Consider the following 21,024-nt stretch of genomic DNA (forward strand, 5'->3'; position numbering starts at 1 on the left):
ATCTCTTGTATTTATAGGAATAATCTTCATGATGCTCAAGTTAGAGAGTCTGATAGTATTGTAACTTCTCAAAATATTATCTTGATACACTTGGAATTGTCTTCAAATCGTTCTCCCATTTAAACTCCGTCACCACCGAGTCTCACCTTTTTCGACTCAAACTAGGATTCTAAACCTAGTCTTATTATGTCATCAATTCATAGTTTATCTAGAAAGTTATCTTGATCATCAAACAATCTTAGTTCTTCTAGGATTCGATCATATCTAAAACCAATCATGATCCTTCAAGAGTCCTATTTCGTTTAAGACTCGGCCATGCCACTAGCAATACATTATTGGGCTGAGACTCATAACCTCTCCTTTATGGGCTGCCAACCAACTTGACCCAAAACCAAGATTTCAGCCCAAACAATTCTACATAACAAGGAAAACATAGATTAATGATCCTTTGATCTATAATTGTAACCCAAAATGCGACCAAACTGTAATAGCACATGCATAATTATGCATAACAAGGGTTTAAGTCTCTATGGAAACATGTTTCCCATGATTCATGCTCAACAAATTGTTCTTTGATCTCATGCACCTGATCATATCACATTGGGACATTTAATTCAAAATGTTTGGGTCAAAGCCCATATAAAATTCCACAATGTTGCCCTGTGGAACCGAATGGTTGCAGAAGAAAGAAGTTAGTGGATCATATTCATTTGATTAAACTAGTGGGAAGAATTCGACGTTTGACTTGTCCTGAGGATCTTCTTCCCACGATGCGAGCCTCTGACGACCATCCACCAAAGAATTAACACACTCTACACGTCACACCCACAAAAGATAGCTACATATTTGCAATCTAGAAGGAGCTGACAAGTCCAATTGAAATGTTGTTTATTTCGTCGATGGACTATCTTTTTTATCATACGTAACAAGATTGTTCTATAACACTAACACATTACAGCAACTAGGGTACACAATTATTTTAGAGGACACTTCACAAGCTTCATTTTAAAAGGGTCACATGATAATAATCGTAAAGTTAATGAGTAGTGAATAGCTGAAACTCAAACGATTTGTTACATGTGATCCATGAACGAAAAACTTGATTATTAGAACCTTTTTCTTTTGAACAAACGATACTATCTATATTAAGGGGGAGAGTATGGACTTAGCCTCACAATGAGCTAGTAATAATGTGGTTCAAACTCGTCTTTAGCGAGAATCAAACCTAAGACCTCTCACTTACAAATGAAGAGGAATACTATTAGACTGTACTACCAAGTGACGATTATTAAAACTCATTTTCAATCCTTGATTTAAAACTCCTTTTAAAAGGAATTATAACTCCTTTTAAATCCATGATTTTGACTTATATTCTTGAGAACAAGACACGGTTATCATCAAAATAGTTCCAAATAGTAAAAAAGAAAAAAGGCTTATTAATTGATGTAGTCCTAGTTTATTCTATTTTCGTTTGTTTCGTCTATCTTGTTAAATTAAAAAGTAGTATGAACATTTCATTTTTGACACAACTGTTTGCCTTCATATTGCCTGCTAAAACAACTCCAATTCTACTTTTGACAGGTTTAATTAAAATTCGACTTAACTTACAATAAAACTGGTACTCTTCTCCAAATTCAACGGATGCCTTCTGCCTCCAAGAAGATTAGGATTTATGATGCATCTAGTCCAAACTTTAAATGAAGCCCAATCCATGCTGAAAGCCCAATTATATAAAGTCGCGATAGGTTTATAAACACGCGTTTCATCTTCCTGGTGACAGGTATTGAATATTATGACACATGTGATATATGCATGCAAAAACCTCAAATGTTGACTTCTCCGGCAATGCTTGCCATCAGTTTCCCATGAGAGATAGAGATGTCAAAGAGCTGGATCCGCCATGGCTACAACAAGGTAGCTCGTATCGTAAGCAGAGCTGCCGACCCAAAGAAGCAAAATTTTCCAGTGTTAGAAGGCCACCCAGTTACCCAAGAACATGCAGAAAGAGTCGTTGAATCTCACGACACTATCAGAAAGAAAGATCAAGTGCTAAAGGAGTTCAGGATTTATAGATGGAGCCTTGACCACCCCAACAACAAACCTTACCTTCACTCTTATTGTGTTGACCTCACCTAGTGTGGTCCTATGGTAAATTTTCAATTATTTCCTACGCTTTTCTTCTTTTCCTACTTATTTTTTCTTGACAGACAATTTAAGGGCTGCAGATAAATACCTTAGATTTTCTATTTGACATATGACTTTTACATTTCCTTTTGGGATCATATAAAATAGGGTAAATTACACAAAACTACCTCAATTATGGGTTGAACCACAATTTCATACCTTATGTTTTAAACATTGCAATGTCATACCTCAACTTATGAATTCATTGCAATGTCATACCTCCATTAAATTTTCTGTCAATTTGATTGTTAAATGATGACGTGGCAAGAGCGGGGTCCACTCATTTGTCAATTGAAATAAAAAATTAATTAATTAATGATAAGTTATTAATTTTTATTTAATAATTAAAATTAAATTGAATAAAATTACTTAATTTTTAATTTTTAATTTAATAATTAAAATTAATTTAAAAAAAAAATCTCTCTCTCCTTAGAACCTCATCTTCCTTCAACTTGCCGAGAACCTCCACACCCCTTGCCCGATACCCTCCCTAACCTCAAATACATTGATCATTTCAATTCCTTTTCAATTATTCTCAAATCTCAGGCCCCCTTTTCAATTACTCTCAAACCTAGAAAATCATGCTATCCCAAGCCAAACCCATAAATGTATTTCCAAACCCTAAAAATCACCCCATCCCATCCCAAATGCAAACCTAGAAATCTATTTCCAAGTTCAAACCAAATGATTCAAAAAAAAAAAAAAATATCAAATTAGATCACATCCCACCTTCCATGTCTCCTCCACTTATTCCCTCCATCACTAGAACTCCGACTTTCTGAAGCACTATCCGAAGAAGGAGAAGAAGCCGTTTCCAGTGCCCATTGTAGAGCTGAGGCGACGACGTGTGGGTTTTTCAGTGATAGAGGAGTTGGAGAGTAAGAAGAAGAAGGTGCGCGGGAGGTGGAATGGTCGAAGGTTGGGGATCAAGTGCTGTAGGGTGGTAGTGGAGATGAAGCTGGGGAATGTAAGGCCCGAATTGAATTTTTTTTTTTAAATTTTTAAATTTTTTTATTAGTTTTCAAATATTATTAAATAATAACTATTTTTATTAGTTTCTTGTCCACTTGGCACAAACCTGATATCCATATCAGCAAAAATATGGGTCTACAATTGCCACATCATCATTTAACAGAAAAATTGACAGAAAAGTTAACGGAGGTCTGACATTGCAACAAAATTTGAAGTTAATGTATGACATTGTAATGTTTAAAAATGAGGTATGAGTTTGTTATAAGACCCATAGTTGAGGTAGTTTTGTGTAATTTACGGTATAAAACAATATCTGGTCTTAATATGGCATGCTGGAATTACATAGCTTAGATTTTTTGTTTGCATGATTGAAACTGTCTCCGATCTAGTCTGATAGATTTTCATCCCTTCAGAGGGTTCGTGTAAGACACAATTTCTCACAATATATTGGATTCGTGTCCTAAATGGACAACTAACACTTAGGCTTATTACTTAGCTTGTATAGCTATATTTTTTGTTATAGCTGTTGTGTAACTACTCTTAGTTTTTGTGAGTTCATTAAGCACAATTAGTTACTAAGCCTAATTTATGAAGTGTATATATACTGAGTTGTAATTCCTTGCACATTAAGAAAGAAATATACAAGGCTTCTTTCTCACCTGGTATTAACCGCCTCTCTGATCCCCCTTTTTATGTGCAATTTGATCGACAATTGTCATTTTTGATCTCCTTCTTTGATTCTTTTCTTCAATTCATGGCGTCGACAAGCTTTTCTCCTTTACATCCTGAAGTTGTTGCTCATATAATTCAACGCCTGAAATTCCCAATTTCACAGCAATGAACCCTCATTCCATCACTATTCAAAATATCAATTGTATGGTACTGACAAAGCTAAAGCGTGACAATTATCTCATTTGAAAAACTCTATTTGCTCTAATTTTTCGGCGATACAAACTTACTGGTATCATTGATGGATTTGAGCTCTGTTCACCATCTTATATTCTTGATCAATTTGGTCGATGTACTAGAATTCCTAATCCAGATTTTGAAATGGGGTAGGAAAAGGATCAAAATATCCTACTTTGGCTAAATTCTACACTCTTCGAATGATCACCGTCGGTGTCACATCTTTTCATGACCTCTGGATGAATCTCGAGCAACGTTTTGGTAGTGTCTCTGCATCGCACATTCTTCAACTTCGATCTCGCCTTCATTCTGTTAGCAAAGGTGATCTGGCTATTTTTGAGTATTTACAATGAATCAAAGGCATTTCTGACTCTTTTATGGTTGCCGGAGCTCCTGTCTCCGATCATGATCTTATCGTTGTCACACTAAATAGACTTCCTGGTGAATGCAATTTTTTTATTGACTCTATTATGCTTCGCATTTCTTCTACCACGTTGGATGAACTTCATGGTCTCCTACTGAACAAAGAGGTCTTTATGAATGGCAAGAAAAAAGGGCTGGCCTCTTCCATTTCAGAACTATTTCAAGCTAATGCTGCTCAAACTCAGGCTCCTTTACTTCTTACACCACCGTTCTATCCTTTTCCACAGGCTTAGCAATTGAATTCCAATGCTCCTCCAAAGTATTACAACAACAACAAATATCATGGCAAAGGCTAATTTCAGAGAAATAATTGTGGTAACTTTCATAAGAATTTCAATAAATCTCGAGGAAATGTTCATAATTCTGTTGGATTTGGTGGTAACTTTAGAAATAATTCTAGCCATGGTTCTGGTAACTCCTTTCACAACTCTAGTGCCTTTAATCGTAATAATTCTGGTGGAAGAATCTGCAATTCTTTTACGCATGAAGCAACTGATTGTTATGAATGCATGAGTTATGCTTATGATGGTAAAATCCCTCTTGCAAAATTGGCTGCTATGTGTGCTTACAATACTTCCAAGTCTTCTAATCCCACTTCCCACTTGGTTGATAGATTCAGGAGTTACATCTCATATTATAAATGACATGTCCGCAATTCAATCTCGCATTTCTTATTTTGGTGAAGACAAGGTGTATATTGGTGATGGATAAGGTATAACTACCCATCACACTGGCAATTCCATACTTAAAACACCTCATGCTACTTTTTGATCGAACAATATTTTGCATGTACCTGAGATGTAATTTAGTCTATTATCTGCTTACCAATTTGTACTTTGACCCTTGATTTTGATGGTTCATCTATCAAGGATTGTATTTTGGGGATGAAGCTTTCTCGAGGGCCAGTTAAAGATGGCTTTTATCCTATTTACAGATCCCTCAGCATCTTTCTCACATTCAGTTCTTCTAAGTATTAAAGCTTTTTTGCAGCTTTGGCATAAGAGACTTGGCCACCCTTCTACTGCTATATTTCGAAAGATTTTACATAGGACTAAACTTGCTCATAGTGGTGACAAGATTGTTAATTTCTCATGTAAAGATTGCACTATAGGTAAAAATCACAAGCAATCTTTTTCTTCTAGTACTTGTCATGTTTCTACTAGTCTACTTTTGATCCATTATGTTGTTTGGGGGCAGCTCCAGTCACTTCTGTTAGTGGATACAAATATTATGTGTTTTTGTTGATGAGTTTAGGGGCCAGCTCCAGTCACTCTTGGTAGTTTCCTCTGAAAGCGAAGTCCGAAGTTTTTCCTATCTTTGTAAACTTCAAATCTTATGTTGAAAATATGATTGGTAATAAAATCAAAATCTTGTGATTTGATTCAGGGGGTGAATTCACCAGTTTTGCCTTTTAATTCATTTCTTCTAAGTCAAGGAATATCTCATCAATATAGTTGCCTTCACACACCAGAGCAAAATGGTTGTGTTGAGAGGAAACATAGGCATCTTACAGAAATAGTAAGAACTATGTTGGTTTCTTCTTTGGTTCCTCACAAACTTTGGGTTGAAGCATTTTCCACAGCACTGTATCTTATAAATTGATTGCCTTCTCTCAGTTAAACAAGTCTCCATGGGAACTTCTGTTCAAAACACCTCCAGATTACTACAAGTTGAAAGTGTTTGGCTGTAGTTGCTATCCTTGGCTAAAGCCATATGTTTCTTTAAAGTTGGAAGGGAAAAGTACACATTGTGTGTTTCTTGGCTACAACCTTCAACACAAAGGCTACAAATGCTTAGACCTTCAATCTAAAAGGCTATACATTTTAAGACATGTACTTTTCCATGAAGCTCATTTTCCCTACCATGATTCTCAGTTGCTTTCTAGATTGCATGCCTCTCAGCAATCAAGTGCTTCAGACATGTCTTCATCATTCACTTTTCCATTTCCTACACAGTTCCCTACCTTTCAAACTTCTAGTGCATCTCCGAACTTAATAAGTGTCTCTCAGCTATCAAGTGCATCTCCACAATCAAATGCTTCTCAACAATCAAGTGCATCTCAAAATTCCCATGCCTCTCAGCAATTCAGTGTTTCTCCATAACTTAATGTCTCTCAGTCTCAAGATATTTCTTAGCCTACAAATGCTTCACTATCTAAACAATCCAGTTTGCCATCATTTCAGCAATCACATGTTTAGGGACTTAATCTTATCAACTCTTATCCTGTGGTAACAAGGTCCAAGGCTAGCATTTTCAAGCCTCTTTTTGCTACAAAACATCCTCTTGATCTTGTCAATTTTGTGCCTACTACTTATCTACAAGCCATGAAAGAAGAATTTCAGGCCCTTCAATCTACTTGCACCTTCCTCTCCAAGTCAAAATTTAGTAGGATGCAAATGGGTATTTTGAAAAAAGAAGGAAGCCCGATGGTACAATTGACTGATATAAGGCTCGTTTTGTGGCCAAAGGGTTTCATCAGCAGGAAGGAATTGATTTTCAAGGGACTTTTAGTCCGGTTGCAAAGCCAGTTACTATCAGAATCCTATTAACTCTTGTTGTTCAATATGATTGGTTCCCTAATCAGGTGGATATTAGAAATGCATTTCTTGATGGCAATTTGAAAGAAGAGGTGTTTATGCAATATCCTCCTGGATTCATTGATTTATCTAAGCCATCCTTGGTTTTCAAACTCCAAAAGGCCCTCTATGACTTAAAACAAGCTTTTCGGGTCTAGTATGACAAACTCTTCAATACCTTGCTCTCTCTTGGTTTTAAAAACTCCCAGTCTGATTGCTCTATATTTGTGCAAACTCAACCTTCTGCTGTGATCGTATTGGTGTATGTTGATGATATACTAGTCATTGGACTTAATGCTGCTCATTGTCAAGCTCTCAGTTTCCTGTAAAGGACTTGGGTTCTCTCCACTATTTTCTTGGCTTAGAAGTTTAGAGATCCAAGCAAGGTATTCTTCTTGTCAAAACTCATATCGAAGGAAGTAAACCCTGTACAACTCCTCTTGGCACTACAAAATTGGATCATATTGGTGAATTGTTATTTGATCCCAAGAAATATAGATCCATAGTGGGAGGCTTACAATATTTGACTTGGACAAGACCAGGCCACTCATTTTTAGTAAATCAAGTTTGTCAATTCTTTCATTGTCCCAGAGATACACATTTCCAAGCAGTCAAATGTATATTGAGATTTCTCAAGGTTCTATTGATCAAGGGTTATGGTTTAAAAAGGGTGCACTTCTTCTCATAGCCTTCTCTAATGCAGATTAGGCTGGTTGACGATCTACCAGTGGTGACAATGTATATTTAGGCAACAACCTTATCAGTTGGAGTGCTAAAAAGCAACATAATGTTGCTAGATCTTCCACAGAGGCTGAGTATAGGTTTGTTGCCCACATTGCTGTTGAATTAAATTGGATTAGCAAAATTTTTAGGGACATTTCATTTCCTCTTTCTTAGGTTCCAAAGATTTGGTGTGATAATGTTTTTGCGATATCAATGGCATCTAATTCTGTTTTCTTTGCTCGTACTAAGCATGTCGAAATCGACTATCAGTATATAAGGGAGCTTGTTCTTGCAAATTTGGTTAGAGTCATGTATATGAATGCTCAATTTCAACTTGTAGACATTCATACCAAGTCATTGTCAAAGGCACAGTTCAAGTTTTTCAATCCAAGCTATCTTTGGGTTCCCCTCCCTTTAGCTTAAAGGGGTGTAAGGGGACAACTCATACTTAGGCTTATTACTTAGCTTGTACAACTGTATTTTTTGTTATAGCTATTGTGTAACTAATCTTAGTCTTAGTGAGTTAATTAAGCACAATTAGTTACTAAGCCTCATTTATGAAGTGTATAATATACTAAGTTGTAATTCCTTACACATTAAGAAAGACATATACAAGGCTTCTTTCTCACATGTCGAACATAATTTTATGCACTCCTCTTTACACTTCTTGCAACTTTTTAATAGCCATTGGATTGAATAATTAAGCACAAGATTGTAGAATGTCAGAAGAGAGTGTGGAAATTACTTTCCATTTAATAAGTCTAGTCTCGACATTTATAAGTTCTCCAAACAACGGCAAGCATATTTGTTTAGTTGAATTAGTCCATTCTAAGCGAAGCCAACAAATAGGTTAGGGTCAATTGTTCTTAATTGTGTCTTTTGGAAGAAATTTGGTCATGAAAGGCAAGACGGGCCTTTTCATATAACTTGAATTTAATGCTTAATTGTAGGTTTAACATTTAGAAGAAGTGTGTTAATTTTTTTATTTTTTTTTTGGAAAATGGGTTACCTTATTACTAAAACACAACATAAGTACATAATAGAGGCCCAAATACATAAACCACAGAAGCAAAAGAAGGACCTCCGTTGTAACCCAATAGCCCAAAACGTAGTTTTGAGCCCAAAACAGAAGCACACAAACAAACCCTAACAGCTTCCTCCATGCGCTGCCGCCGGAAGCGTCGCAATAGCACAAATATCACCTTAGAGATGGAAAGAAAACAGATTTCGTCCTTTGTCAGATGCATACCGCAGATATCAACCACCAAGTGATAGAAACCGAAGAAGCTTGTGGGATTTCCACAAGCAACACTGCCAAAAAAGGCAGACATGGAGAAGGTGGTGGTGTGATCACCCGAGCCGGTGAAAACATTGGAACTCTACGCACCTTCTCGGTGAAAGGCAAAAGCAGATTGCGGCTAAAAAAGGTTGTAGATCGGAGCGGAGAGGGAATCCATGGAAGACAAAAGAACATGCAGATGAAGGTATGGAAGGGGGACATTGCAGATGGGTGGGTGAGCGGATGGGGAGATGTTGATTGGTTGAAGGGGAAAAGAAATCAGATCTGAGGGCTGATTAGCTAATTCTATAAATTATCTAATTCTAAACTTTGCTGTATTTAGGTTTTGGATGCATTACAAAAGATAAAGGCAGAGGATGATTCAAGCTTGAGCTACAGAAGGTTATGCAGGGAAGGAATTTGTGGGTCATGCTCCATGAACATTGATGGAACCAACACTGTGGCCTGCCTCAGGACCAAGGCCACCACTATCACCCCTCTTCCTCAATTTGAGTAGTATGACCATGTTAGTTTATGTATCTGTGTGATGGATTGGTGTTTGTTTGGCAGTCGAGACGAGTGTACTGAGCCACAATTGCAGGCATTGACAGAAGACCGCACAAGGCTATATAGATGCAGGACAATAAAGAATTGCACAGCTACTTGCCCGAAAAACCTCAATCCAGCTGGTGCCATCAACAAAATGAAGAATAAGCACTTGTCTCAGCCAGTCGAAATGGTTGAGGATCAAGGATATGTTGTCTCAACCAGACCAGTTGGTTGAGAGCTTCTAAACATGTATATGCAAGGGGCTCCCATAGAATATAGAGATGTAAGCCAGTCTAGTAACGCATCTCTCTATAACTGAAGGACAACTACATGTGTAAAATAAAATAACCATAATTGGAGGACTCTGTAGTAAACTTATTTTTGGGACAAGACACACAAACACAAACATATTCTAAAGGGTTCCGGACTTGGATGCAAAGAGGTTGCGCACATAATTACTCTTAAATATGAACAGATTAACTTTGGTAAATTCTTATGAAGCCTTGGAAGATTGTGTGGGTCATAAATAAAAACCAGGCATGCCAGAGGGCGAAATGATTTTTATTTGCTGAAGGAGTGTAAATAAGCTTCGTCTGTCAATGTACAGTATAGGGGTGGGCTTGGTTCCGTTCGGTTCGGTTTTTTGCCAAAACCGAAAACCGAACCGAAATTATTGTTCAGGTCGGTTCGGTTCGGTTCGGTTTTCAATTGGTTTGTATTTGGTTTGTATTCGGTTCGGTTTTGGTCCGGTTCGTTCTCTCTCTCTCTCTCTCTCTCTCTCTGGGTTTCCAAGTAGCTAAAAAAATTTCTATGAAAAATTGAAAACAACTTGTAGCCATTTTGTAATAAGTCTCATTTCAACATAATCATCAAAAGCATTCCAAATTTCTAATAAAATCGTCAAAGACAATGAAAATAAATATTCAATTCAAAGTTCAATTATAATCAAGTCTTTCAATGTCCAAAGTTAAATAAACATCAAAGTTCAAATCTTCCAAAAGTAACTTAAAATAAACATCAAAATTCAAGTCTTCGACATATAAAATAAACATTTCAAAGTTCAAGTCTTCCACACCTAAAATATCATTCTTTATGTGCTGAAGTGATTTTGGAAGGTGTCCCCACATCTGTCTTCGTAGTCTTATCCCTCGAAACTCTTCTTATGCCTTAATGTAAACCACCTATCACCTTCTCACCATATGAAGCTAGAGACCTAGAAAAAGAAAACGGCATACAATGGTAACAGTGAGAAAGATGCTCCCTTTATATTCTTTCAGTGCATTCAATACATTTAGATGGGTTAACATTAACACATCTATCAGAGTTGTCTAAAAACGTATTGCATAAAAATTATAGAGATCAAATTCGAATAAAGATGAAAATTTTACAGTATTCTTGATGAAGTACAAATGCATAGAAATCAAATTGTCCAGTATAAGAATGGTATGAGAGTGATTTTGAAATGATATAAGACTTACATACTTTCAATGTGCGATCCACCTACTTTTTCAATGACAATTTGCTTGCTAATGCTTGGGTGGCCTAGGGGGCAACATGACACCTTTTTTTGAACTTCCACTTGCCATTTCTACATACAAATAATAAAAGAAAGGATACTAATTAAAATGTTATTTAAAATAATCTAACAAAATCAAATGCAATAAATAAAATTACCTTTCTCAACTTCTTCACAAAACTCCATCTCCTCAATGGTTGGCTCATGATGTAATGCAACATGAATGGACCTAAGCCAATTTTGAGTACGTATCAAAGCCTCCACCATTTTTGGACTTAAAGAACTACGATATGGATCAATTATTCGTCCACTTGTACTAAAGGAGGATTCCGAAGCAATGGTTGATACGGGAACAGCTAAGATCTCTCTTGCAACACATGCCAAAATAGGGTACTTAGAAACCCCATTCACCCTCCACCAATTCAATATATCAAAGTTCTCATCTTCTTCTCCTTCATTAGGATCAGAAAGATACTTGTCGACATCATTATGCACAACCCGGGCTCTCTTTGCTTTTCTCATTTCACTTTTTTCTTTCAACTTTCTTTCTATTTCGGTCATGCTTAATGAAGAGTCTCCACTTGTTGTTTGAGAACTACCACCACCACTTATACTTTGTTGTGTACTCAAAGACATATCTTCATGAATCTTGTAAAAATCAATCAACAAGTCTTTCACCCCATTTGTGGCACTTTCAACTTTTTCTTCATCCTCACCAAATTGTATCTCAAAATAATCAACAACTTTCTCTAATTTGTGGTGAGGATCACGCACAAGTGCAATAAAAAGATATCGATTCATGTCCTTAAGTGAACCCCAATACTTGTCATATTTTTCTTGCATCAACTTGGAGATCATAGACAAAAGTTCATCATCTTTGTTTTCATGCAAGAGACTTTTGATCTTAAACAAATCACCAAAAGTAGTATGAACGGTTGGAGTATTAGAACAACATACTTTTAAAGTGACTTCATAAAAAGGTCTTAAAAAGATTGCAAATATCCCCGCCTCACTCCAATCATCCATCGAAGGTGGCCCCTCCCTCATATTATCATGATTGTCTTTAACAAAGTACGGAAGGTAATGACCATCATCTACTTTTAATCTATCAAAAGCCATCTTGAACTTTAAAGCCGATTCCAACATTAAAAATGTGGAATTCCACCTAGTAGGGACATCCAAAATCACAAGCCCTTTGCTCTCTATTCTCACTTTCTCAACACACCTTTTAAAGATTTCCAACCTTTGAGGGGAAGATCTTACATACCTAACCGCATTACGAATGCTTTGTATAGCCATATTCAACAACTTTATCCCATCATTCACAACCAAATTGAGGATATGAGCAACACACCTCATATGCAAATATTTTCCATCATGTAAGAGTGCATTAGGAATCCCCCACCCACTTATTCGGTGCACCAAGTCCCTTAAACCAGAATCATTTGCGGAAGCATTGTCAACCGTAATGGTTAACACCTTCTCTATACCCCACTCCACTAAACATTCCTCCAAAAGTTGAGCAATGGACTCTCCTTTATGATTTGGAATGACACAAAAATTCAAAATCTTTTTATGTAACATCCAATCATCATCAATAAAATGGGCGGTGAGAACCATGTAATTGATTTGTTGAATAGAAGTCCATGCATCCGTTGTTAGACACACCCTAAATGTCTTCAATTGACTCTTCAATTTATTCTTTTCGGAATAAAACAAGCTAAGTACATCCTTAACAATTGTCTTATGACTAGGCATTCTCCACATAGGACATGCTTGCATGCAAAAACGGCGAAAACCTTCTCCCTCAACAAAAGTAAAAGGCAACTCATCTATAATGATCATCTCAACACAAGCCTTAGTTACTTCCTCTTGACAAAAACCTATAGCTTCCAACTTATCTTTCGTGCCGGCAAATGTTAAGATCTTTTGCCTATTTGCGGCAAATATTTCCTTATTAGGACCGTAGCTTTTACATCTTGCTAGATGGTTTCTTAAATTAGTTGTACCATTTTTATCCGGGTCGGCCATATATGATTGGGCGCAATACTTGCACAACCCCTTAACTTTACCACCCTCAATTTTTCTATCAAAGTGCTCCCAAACTGAAGACCTTTCATGACTTTTTAATGATTCCAAAAGAGCTTCTTCTTTACTTACTTGGTCACTTGCGTCACCTTCTTTTGGAGTTGCATCAGAGGGATTTCCGGATCCACTAAGAGAAGTAGGGGTTTGTCGAGGTGCCATCGCAGTGTTTTGAGGCGGAGTTGATTCACCAACAATGTCCATCTAAAATAAGAGAATCATACAATTAATTATTCAAATAAGATGGGATGGTTACTCTTATCATTACAATTAATGAATTAATTATTAAACATAAGGGATAAAGTAATAGAAACTAGAAAGATATGAGTATGACTACTTACTTCCGATGGTATACTCGAAGATGAGTTCGTTTGATCATGAGGGCTAGTTGATTTTGATCTCACTGAGTTTGAACTTGAGCTTGAGCCCCTTGAGACCTTTGACGCCTTTGACTTCATCTAATTCACACAAAATAATAAGAAGATAGTAGTTAGTACTACAAACTTAAATGTTAATTAAAATATGGAAGGTCAATGATACAAAATCAAGACAAAATATGGAAGGCCAATATATATATATATATATAACCTGCAAACAAAATCTTCACAAGAACTACTCCACAACAACCACAGAGAATATGGAAGGCCAATGATACAGAATCAAGACAAAATATGGAAGGCCAATATATATATATATATATATATATAACCGCACCTATTTATAATAACCTAATCCTACAACTACTCCACAACAACAAAGGCAAGAATCAAACTCCCTTCACAATATATATATATATACCTGCAACTAAAACTTATAGTGATTTTATAGTAGAAAGGGCTGATTGTACAACAACTCCACAACTTGCAGCCATTATATATATAAAAGAAGTACTACTGCCCCCTGATTGGTGGTCACGATGATGATCAAGTAATAGTAATCTTTGCCTCAACAGTCAGTCAACCAACAACATTTTCAAGTTGATATTTAAAAATTTAAGCTCAAAACATGCTGCTGCTATAACATTATAAACAAATATGCTGAACTGTTGAAGTGCTCAACAATTAAAGCCTACAAGGGTTCCAAGAAGCAACCACAGAGAGCAAACATTCAAACAAACAACCACAAAGAGCAAACATTCAAACACATCAGATAGGTGGTCTATTGGAAACAAATTAGTTGTTGCCTCTTATCTAACCCATAGAAAACAAGTCGGCATAAATTATTTGTTAGACATCAATCATACAGATTACAATCTGACAACAATTTGTTGCTCATTTCTATTCAGGCTTTTGCAAGGGCCTAACAAGGCGCAAAGCTGCAAGTCGATAAGCTTCATCTCAAAAGCCTAGGCCACCTAAGTTCATCCAGATTGCTTATTAATTTCCTTATGTTCATCCAGATTCAGAGTCAATCATGGGAACAAGATGAATCTCTAACCCTAGGCCACCTAAGTTTAGAGGTCATGAGCTCAAATTCAATTCAATTACTTTCTGAAGCATAAAAATACCCAATCTCTTATTACAACTCAATCAATATTTTCAATAAAATACAAATAAAATCTCTAAAACTGTAAGTAGAACAGAAAATTAAACGTGAGAGTGTGAGTGAGACTATTAGACTAACCTTTTGCTATGATTGAGAGTGAGAATTCGTCGGTAGGAATGAGAGACACAGAGAGAGAGAGGCTGTTGTTGCGACTTGTGAGAGAGACAGATGAGGCTGCTATGAAAGGGAATGAGAGACAGAGAGGCTGCTGTGCTGCGAGAGAGACAAATGAGGCTGCTGTGACTGCGAGGGGGAATGAGCGATAGAGAGAGGTTATTAGGAAAGAGACAGAGAAGGGTGCTGTGCTGCTGCGTGCAAATTGGGGGTAGTGGGAAAACAGGAGAGAGTCGGGAGATCGAGAGAGGAGGGTTAGGGTTAGAACTTGGGGAAGGGTTGCAATTTAGGAGTAAAATGGTGGCGTTTTAGAATTAGGCTTATTAATTAATAAAATATTATAAAACGACGTCGTTTTGAAGAAGTTCGGTTAGGTTCGATTCGGTTTTGAAACCCCAGAAACCGAAACCGAACCAACTAGATTCGAGTCGATTCGGTTTGATTCGGTTCAACAGATTCGGTTTGGTTTTTTTGATCTCGGTTCGGTTTTCGGTCTGATGTTTTTTGGTTTTCGATTTTTCCAACCCACCCCTAGTACAGTATGTCTAATACCCAATTCCTGATCCAAGGGCTTTATCACTAACTGCTTACTAACCCGTACAAGTGACTTCTCCAACGTACGTTCCAAGGTCTGCTGAAGGTTAAAGTGATCCAAGTTTCTTGGTATCACAATCATTCTCCGCTAAAAAGTTCTTACTGCAGTTCGTCTTGCGTGCTTTTTAAGGCAATTTTTATAAAGAGACATTGTTGGCAACTCGGAGAACATGAAGCGGATCATTCAGGTTATGTGTGGCACGGTGGAGAGATCGATGGTGTTTATGATTATGGCTAGCGGGCGGCATTTCAGGTCTAGGTTGGGGCGGTGGGTGGTGTATTGGGTCGAGGTTGTGGGTGGTGGGTCTGTAGACATGTAAATTTCGTTGCATAGAAATGATGCATCGCAAAGCTCCACATGACATATGACTCATCACAAATGGACAAGTCTTTGTACCATACTTGACCAATCCCGAAACTACTGAGCATCGATCAATGTTATACCGTCAAAGACCCAGAAGAGTTTCCCTCTAACTAGGAGGCCAATCACAGCGCGACACGTGTCGACATCAGAAGCCAATCATAGCGCGACACGTGTCAACATCAGAAGCCAATCACAACACAACACGTGTCAATGTCAGAATGAAACTAGAAACTCTCTTTTATAAATAGAGATTATTCTCTCACAATATTTCCTAATGTCATTTGTACTAAATCATTCACTAGTACTCACTAAAGGAGAGCTTGAACCTATGTACTTGTGTAAACCCTTCATAATTAATGAGAACTCCTCTACTCCGTGGACGTAGCCAATCTGGGTGAACCACATACTTCTTGTGTTTGCTTCCCTGTCCCTTACCATTTACATACTTATCCACACTAGTGACCGGAGTAATCTAGTGAAGGTCACAAACTTAACATTTTCTATTATACCAAAGTCCTCACTAATTTTGTGCATCAACATTTAGCGCCATCTGTGGGAACGACACTTATTCCCACTCTCTTCAGCTTTGCCAAGTTGGTTTCCACCATTTGTACACTCTCTTTTGACCAGGCATTTCTCTCCAACATAGGGAGCGAAAGAAGCCACAACACACAGAATGACCCCCCTCTTGCACCTAGTGCGAAACAACGAAAGAAGGAAGGAAAGAAGGTTGCTTTTCAAGCTAAAGTCGATGAGCTAGAAGCTCAGAACAATAAGATAGCAATGAAGAATGAGGTCTTCCAGGAGAAGTATGAGAAGCTTTTTGAGACGCTCTACGAAACTAGGCGTACTCAAACACGTGAGCTCGTTGCCCCTGTGGACATCAACCATCATCTGGGTGCCCCCAACACGGAGGGTCACCTCCATTCGACATGGGTATCCCTGATGAGGAGCGAGCTAATCATCAAAATATTGATCAACATGAGACTTCTCTCAACCCAGATGTTTCGACCCGAAGTAGAAGAAGTGGAGGAAGACACCTCCTTGCAGAAGGGTTGGAATGATCGAAAGCCGCTTATCGTGACTGCCGAGACTTCCTAAAGCAACGTTGAGAGAATCCCCTCCACATATGCTCGAAGATAAATGACCTAAGGGTTTCTGAAAGACTCGGTCTCCTTCCACGACCTAGGCCAGTTGCCAATCTAGGGAAGGAATGACAGGTCCCAGAGGAACATGAAGGTATGAGGGACTTTGAGGTATTCCGACAGACTCACCCTAGAAGTCAGTACGGCGAGTCCAAGAAAAAACCACACGCCCTTGCTCAAACTTTCCTACTTCTAAGAGGCGATGGAGACTTACGAAAGAAAATTCCAGTGGTACATGACTCCACTCAAGACCCCCTCGTCCAAAAGGATCAAAGATGAGAGGCTTAAAGCTAGGTCTTCACTTCAGTCTTCAGCCGAACATTGCAGTTGGGTGAAATCCAATCCCTCTGGTCTCTTTCTCACCCGCTTCTTTGTTTTCTTTGTCATTCCACTACACACACCAGAGGAGTGGGAGTGGTGACTGTTTTAAGGATAATATCAATTTCCATTTCAAAAAAACAGGAATGTCAGAGCAGTTAGTCCGCATGCCCCTAACTACCTTGTTCCTAATGTTAGTAGCGTAGACCCGCCTCGGACAACTAAGTGAACCAGACACGGACAAGGATTTTAGGATTTCAGCTCCTTGAGGAAGTAAACAAGTTGAAGGCCGAACGTCAGGCCGAGATACCTGATTGGCACCAACCTAGGCCTGGCCTTCTCATAAGAAGGATCCTCGACACCCCCTTCAAGTGAAGACAAAACAAAAGCTTGGTTTACAACTCTATACTGGAAGGGAGAACCCAATTGAACACCTTAACCTCTTTGAGTCCACCATGGCATATCGGATGTACACCGACGAAGAGCGATGTCTTCTCTTCCCCTCCACCTTCTCTGGTGGAGCTCTAAACTGGTATTGCTGTTTTCCACCTGAGACAGTAGACTCATTTAAGGAATTGAGGAAACTGTTTATCTCTCAACACATCTTCCAGACCGATCACTTGCATTCTGCGGATGACTTGTACACTATTCGCCAGAAGTTGGTCGAGTCACTACGAGAGTATGCCTGTCGCTTCAGCCATGAGTATTCTCGCTGAGCTGAGGCAGATGACAAGACCGCCCTCAAGGCCTTCACGGCAGGCCTACGTGATTGTTTCTTTAAGTACATGATCAATGCCAACACTTGGAAGACTTATTCTGAGGTGATGGCACATGCTTACAACCACGCATCCGCCAAAGCAAGGACATGTCAAGGGAACCCCTATATGGTTAACCCCTATCAACAAATGGGAAGTGGAAGTCAAGTTCTACCAATTGAGGAGATATTAGCCATTCAGACACCTATTGCATCATATCCTGCCTCATTTAGCTACTCGTTAAGTTACCAAACGTATTTGTCTCTTGGTAAGAAGAATGATTTCTACTCTCAGCAAGCCCATTACAACAAGAGGGATAAAAGTTCGTATAAAGACAACTAGGGGTGAACGTATCGTCGACTATTATGACTATGGGGCCAAGCCTCACTCTTTTAAAGTGGAGGACTAGGTATTGAAGGAAATGCTATTATAAGAAGGCATAAAAATTACAAATGTTTTGACTCTCAACCGCTTGAGATCTTTTGTCACACAAGCCATTCGGTAAATATTTAAAGAAGAGGGAATTCAGACAACTTCATTTGAGTCTTTTACGTTCCTAGCACTAGAACACTTGGTTTACGCTGACCTGCCCTTATACTCCAACTTAGAGCTTCAACATGCATACTTTGGCACAAAGTATGTGATACTAAGTGTTACAACCAACATGGTTTACATATCAAAAGCATGGATCCCTTCATGCATAGCAAAACATTCATAAGCATCACTCATGTCAATCAACATAAACATTATACATTTTAACACATTTACATAAACATCATACATTCCAACACATTCATACATAAACATCATACATTCCAACACATCCATACATAAGCCAACTGTGCTTCGAAAGGGTTCAACATACTTTGTCTTCAACACTTGCTACAATGTGCCTCGACACCTTGCCCTTATTCTCACCAACCAAGTGATGAAATGTGAAGAAGGAACTCATCTTCATGCTACCAACCAGGTGATGAAATGTACAACCCGTACTCTAATATCATTTGGCAACTTGCCACTCATGCCACCAACCAGGTGAAGAAAGAACTCATCTTCATGCCACCAACTAGGTGATGAAATGTACAACCTGTATTGTCCTTCATGCCACCAACCAGGTGATGAAATATACAACCTGTACTCGAATATCATTTGGCAACTTGCCACTTATGCCACTAACCAGGTGAAGAAGGAACTCATCTTCGTGCCACCAACCAGGTGATGAAATGTACAACCCGTACTTTCCTTCCTGCCACCAACCAGGTGATGAAATGTACAACCCGTACTCTAATATCATTTGGCAACTTGCCATTCATGCCACCAACTAGGTGAAGAAGGAACTCATCTTCATGCCACAAACCAGGCGATCAAATGTATAACCCGTACTCTCCTTCATGTCACCAACCAGGTGATGAAATGCACAACAAGTACTCTAATATCATTTGGCAACTTGCCACTCATGCCACCAACCAGGTGACGAAGGAACTCATCTTCATGCCACCAACCAGGTGATGAAATGTACAACCCGTACTCTCTTTCATGCCACCAAACATGTGATGAAATGTACAACCCGTACTCTAATATCATTTGGCAACTTTCCATTCATGCCACCAATGATAGGAGCATATTTATGCGACTTAATTGTCTTGTTCTCGTGCGTTTACGTTGTGTTTCCTTAGTTATTTTAGTGTTTAAAGCCATTTTCATTTGTTTGTAGGTCTTAATAACAACCTTGGCAAGAAAAGTGCATTTTGGTGCATGTTGGATCAATATTGGGTTGAAATGGATTGCATGCATGAGGATGGACGTTTTGGGCATATGTGTGTGCATGTGTGTGTGTGCAATTGCAAGGATAAACAATGACAACTCATACACATGCAAACACATGGCAAGAGAGGGAGAAAACACATGCAAAGACACCCACATGCAAAGTGAAAACAAAACTCACGGCAAAGGAGAAGGAATTGTGTGTGTTTTGTGGTTGAAATGATGAAGCATGTGTGTGTAAATGTAAAGGGGAAAAAATGGCAGCAAACACATGGCAAAGAAAGCAAACACATGGCAAAGAGAAGAACATTGAAGCAACCACATGGGAGCACACGTCATAGGGCAGAAAATGTGGGTGTTTGGTGGTTGAAATGATGAAGCATGTGTGTGTAAATGTAAAGGAAAATAGGGCAGAAAATGTGTGTGTGTTGTGGTTGAAATGATGAAGCATGTGTGTGTAAATGTAAAGAGGAAACATGCCAACACACACCCACACAAGCTGCACATGCAAAGGAAATGGAGTGGTCCTCTCTCAAGCCTATAAATACCACCTTCCATATTCATAAAAAAGAAAACAGATTTTCTCCTTGCTTTGGCCGAAACTTCCCACCACCATTCTCTCTAATTTCAGCCAAAAACCACCGCTAGCCACACCACCCATCAATCCTAAACCTTTCCATACCATTCCCCATCCATTTTACACCATAAAAACCACCCAAAACCGTCCAAAACCTCTAGTACCGCTGCTTGCAAGGAAGGAAAGAGAAGGAACATCTTGTGCCATGCCTATGCCCAAGCCTTGGGAGTGTTGGAGTGTTTCTAGGTGTTTTCTATCTTTGATTTCAATGTTTAAATTAAGTTATCTTTGTGTAATTGCGAGTATGAGGAACTAAACCCCTCTTAGTTAGGGGGTGATTCGAAACTATGTTCATGCTTGCAATATGATTTGATTACATCCAGTTGTGATTCATAAGTTGTGAATTCAATTTACTTATCCGTTCGTATAAAAACTGATTTGTGTATGTTGGTTGAGAGTGCACGCTTAATTTTCATGCATGAATTTGACGGTAGAATATAAGGGAGTTTCACCTAATCGTTATGAACTTATATTCACAAGTAGTGAAGGTTGCTAGTCACAATCACGTTAAGTAAATTCTTGGCATAAGTTTCATGCAAATCATAGTAACGAGTGCCTCGTCAATGCTTATGTTT

General features: G+C 38.3%; 1 protein-coding gene across 2 annotated transcripts; it reads left to right on the top strand.

Annotated features, from left to right (window-relative positions):
- Window positions 1-8,720: 8,720 nt before the first annotated feature.
- Window positions 8,721-9,986, top strand: LOC126602515 (uncharacterized). 2 transcript variants are annotated; one of them, XM_050269416.1, is made up of 2 exons: window positions 8,721-9,298; window positions 9,407-9,986. In XM_050269416.1, the coding sequence occupies exons 1-2, from the start codon at window positions 9,026-9,028 to the stop codon at window positions 9,578-9,580; spliced, it is 447 nt and encodes a 148-aa protein (XP_050125373.1). In that variant the 5' UTR covers window positions 8,721-9,025; the 3' UTR covers window positions 9,581-9,986. The 2 variants fall into 2 exon arrangements, with proteins under 2 accessions (XP_050125373.1, XP_050125374.1); XM_050269417.1 differs by having other exon boundaries at window positions 8,745-9,268.
- Window positions 9,987-21,024: the final 11,038 nt, after the last annotated feature.

Source organism: Malus sylvestris, chromosome 15 (assembly GCF_916048215.2).
Source record: "Malus sylvestris chromosome 15, drMalSylv7.2, whole genome shotgun sequence".
Lineage (NCBI taxonomy): Eukaryota > Viridiplantae > Streptophyta > Magnoliopsida > Rosales > Rosaceae > Malus > Malus sylvestris.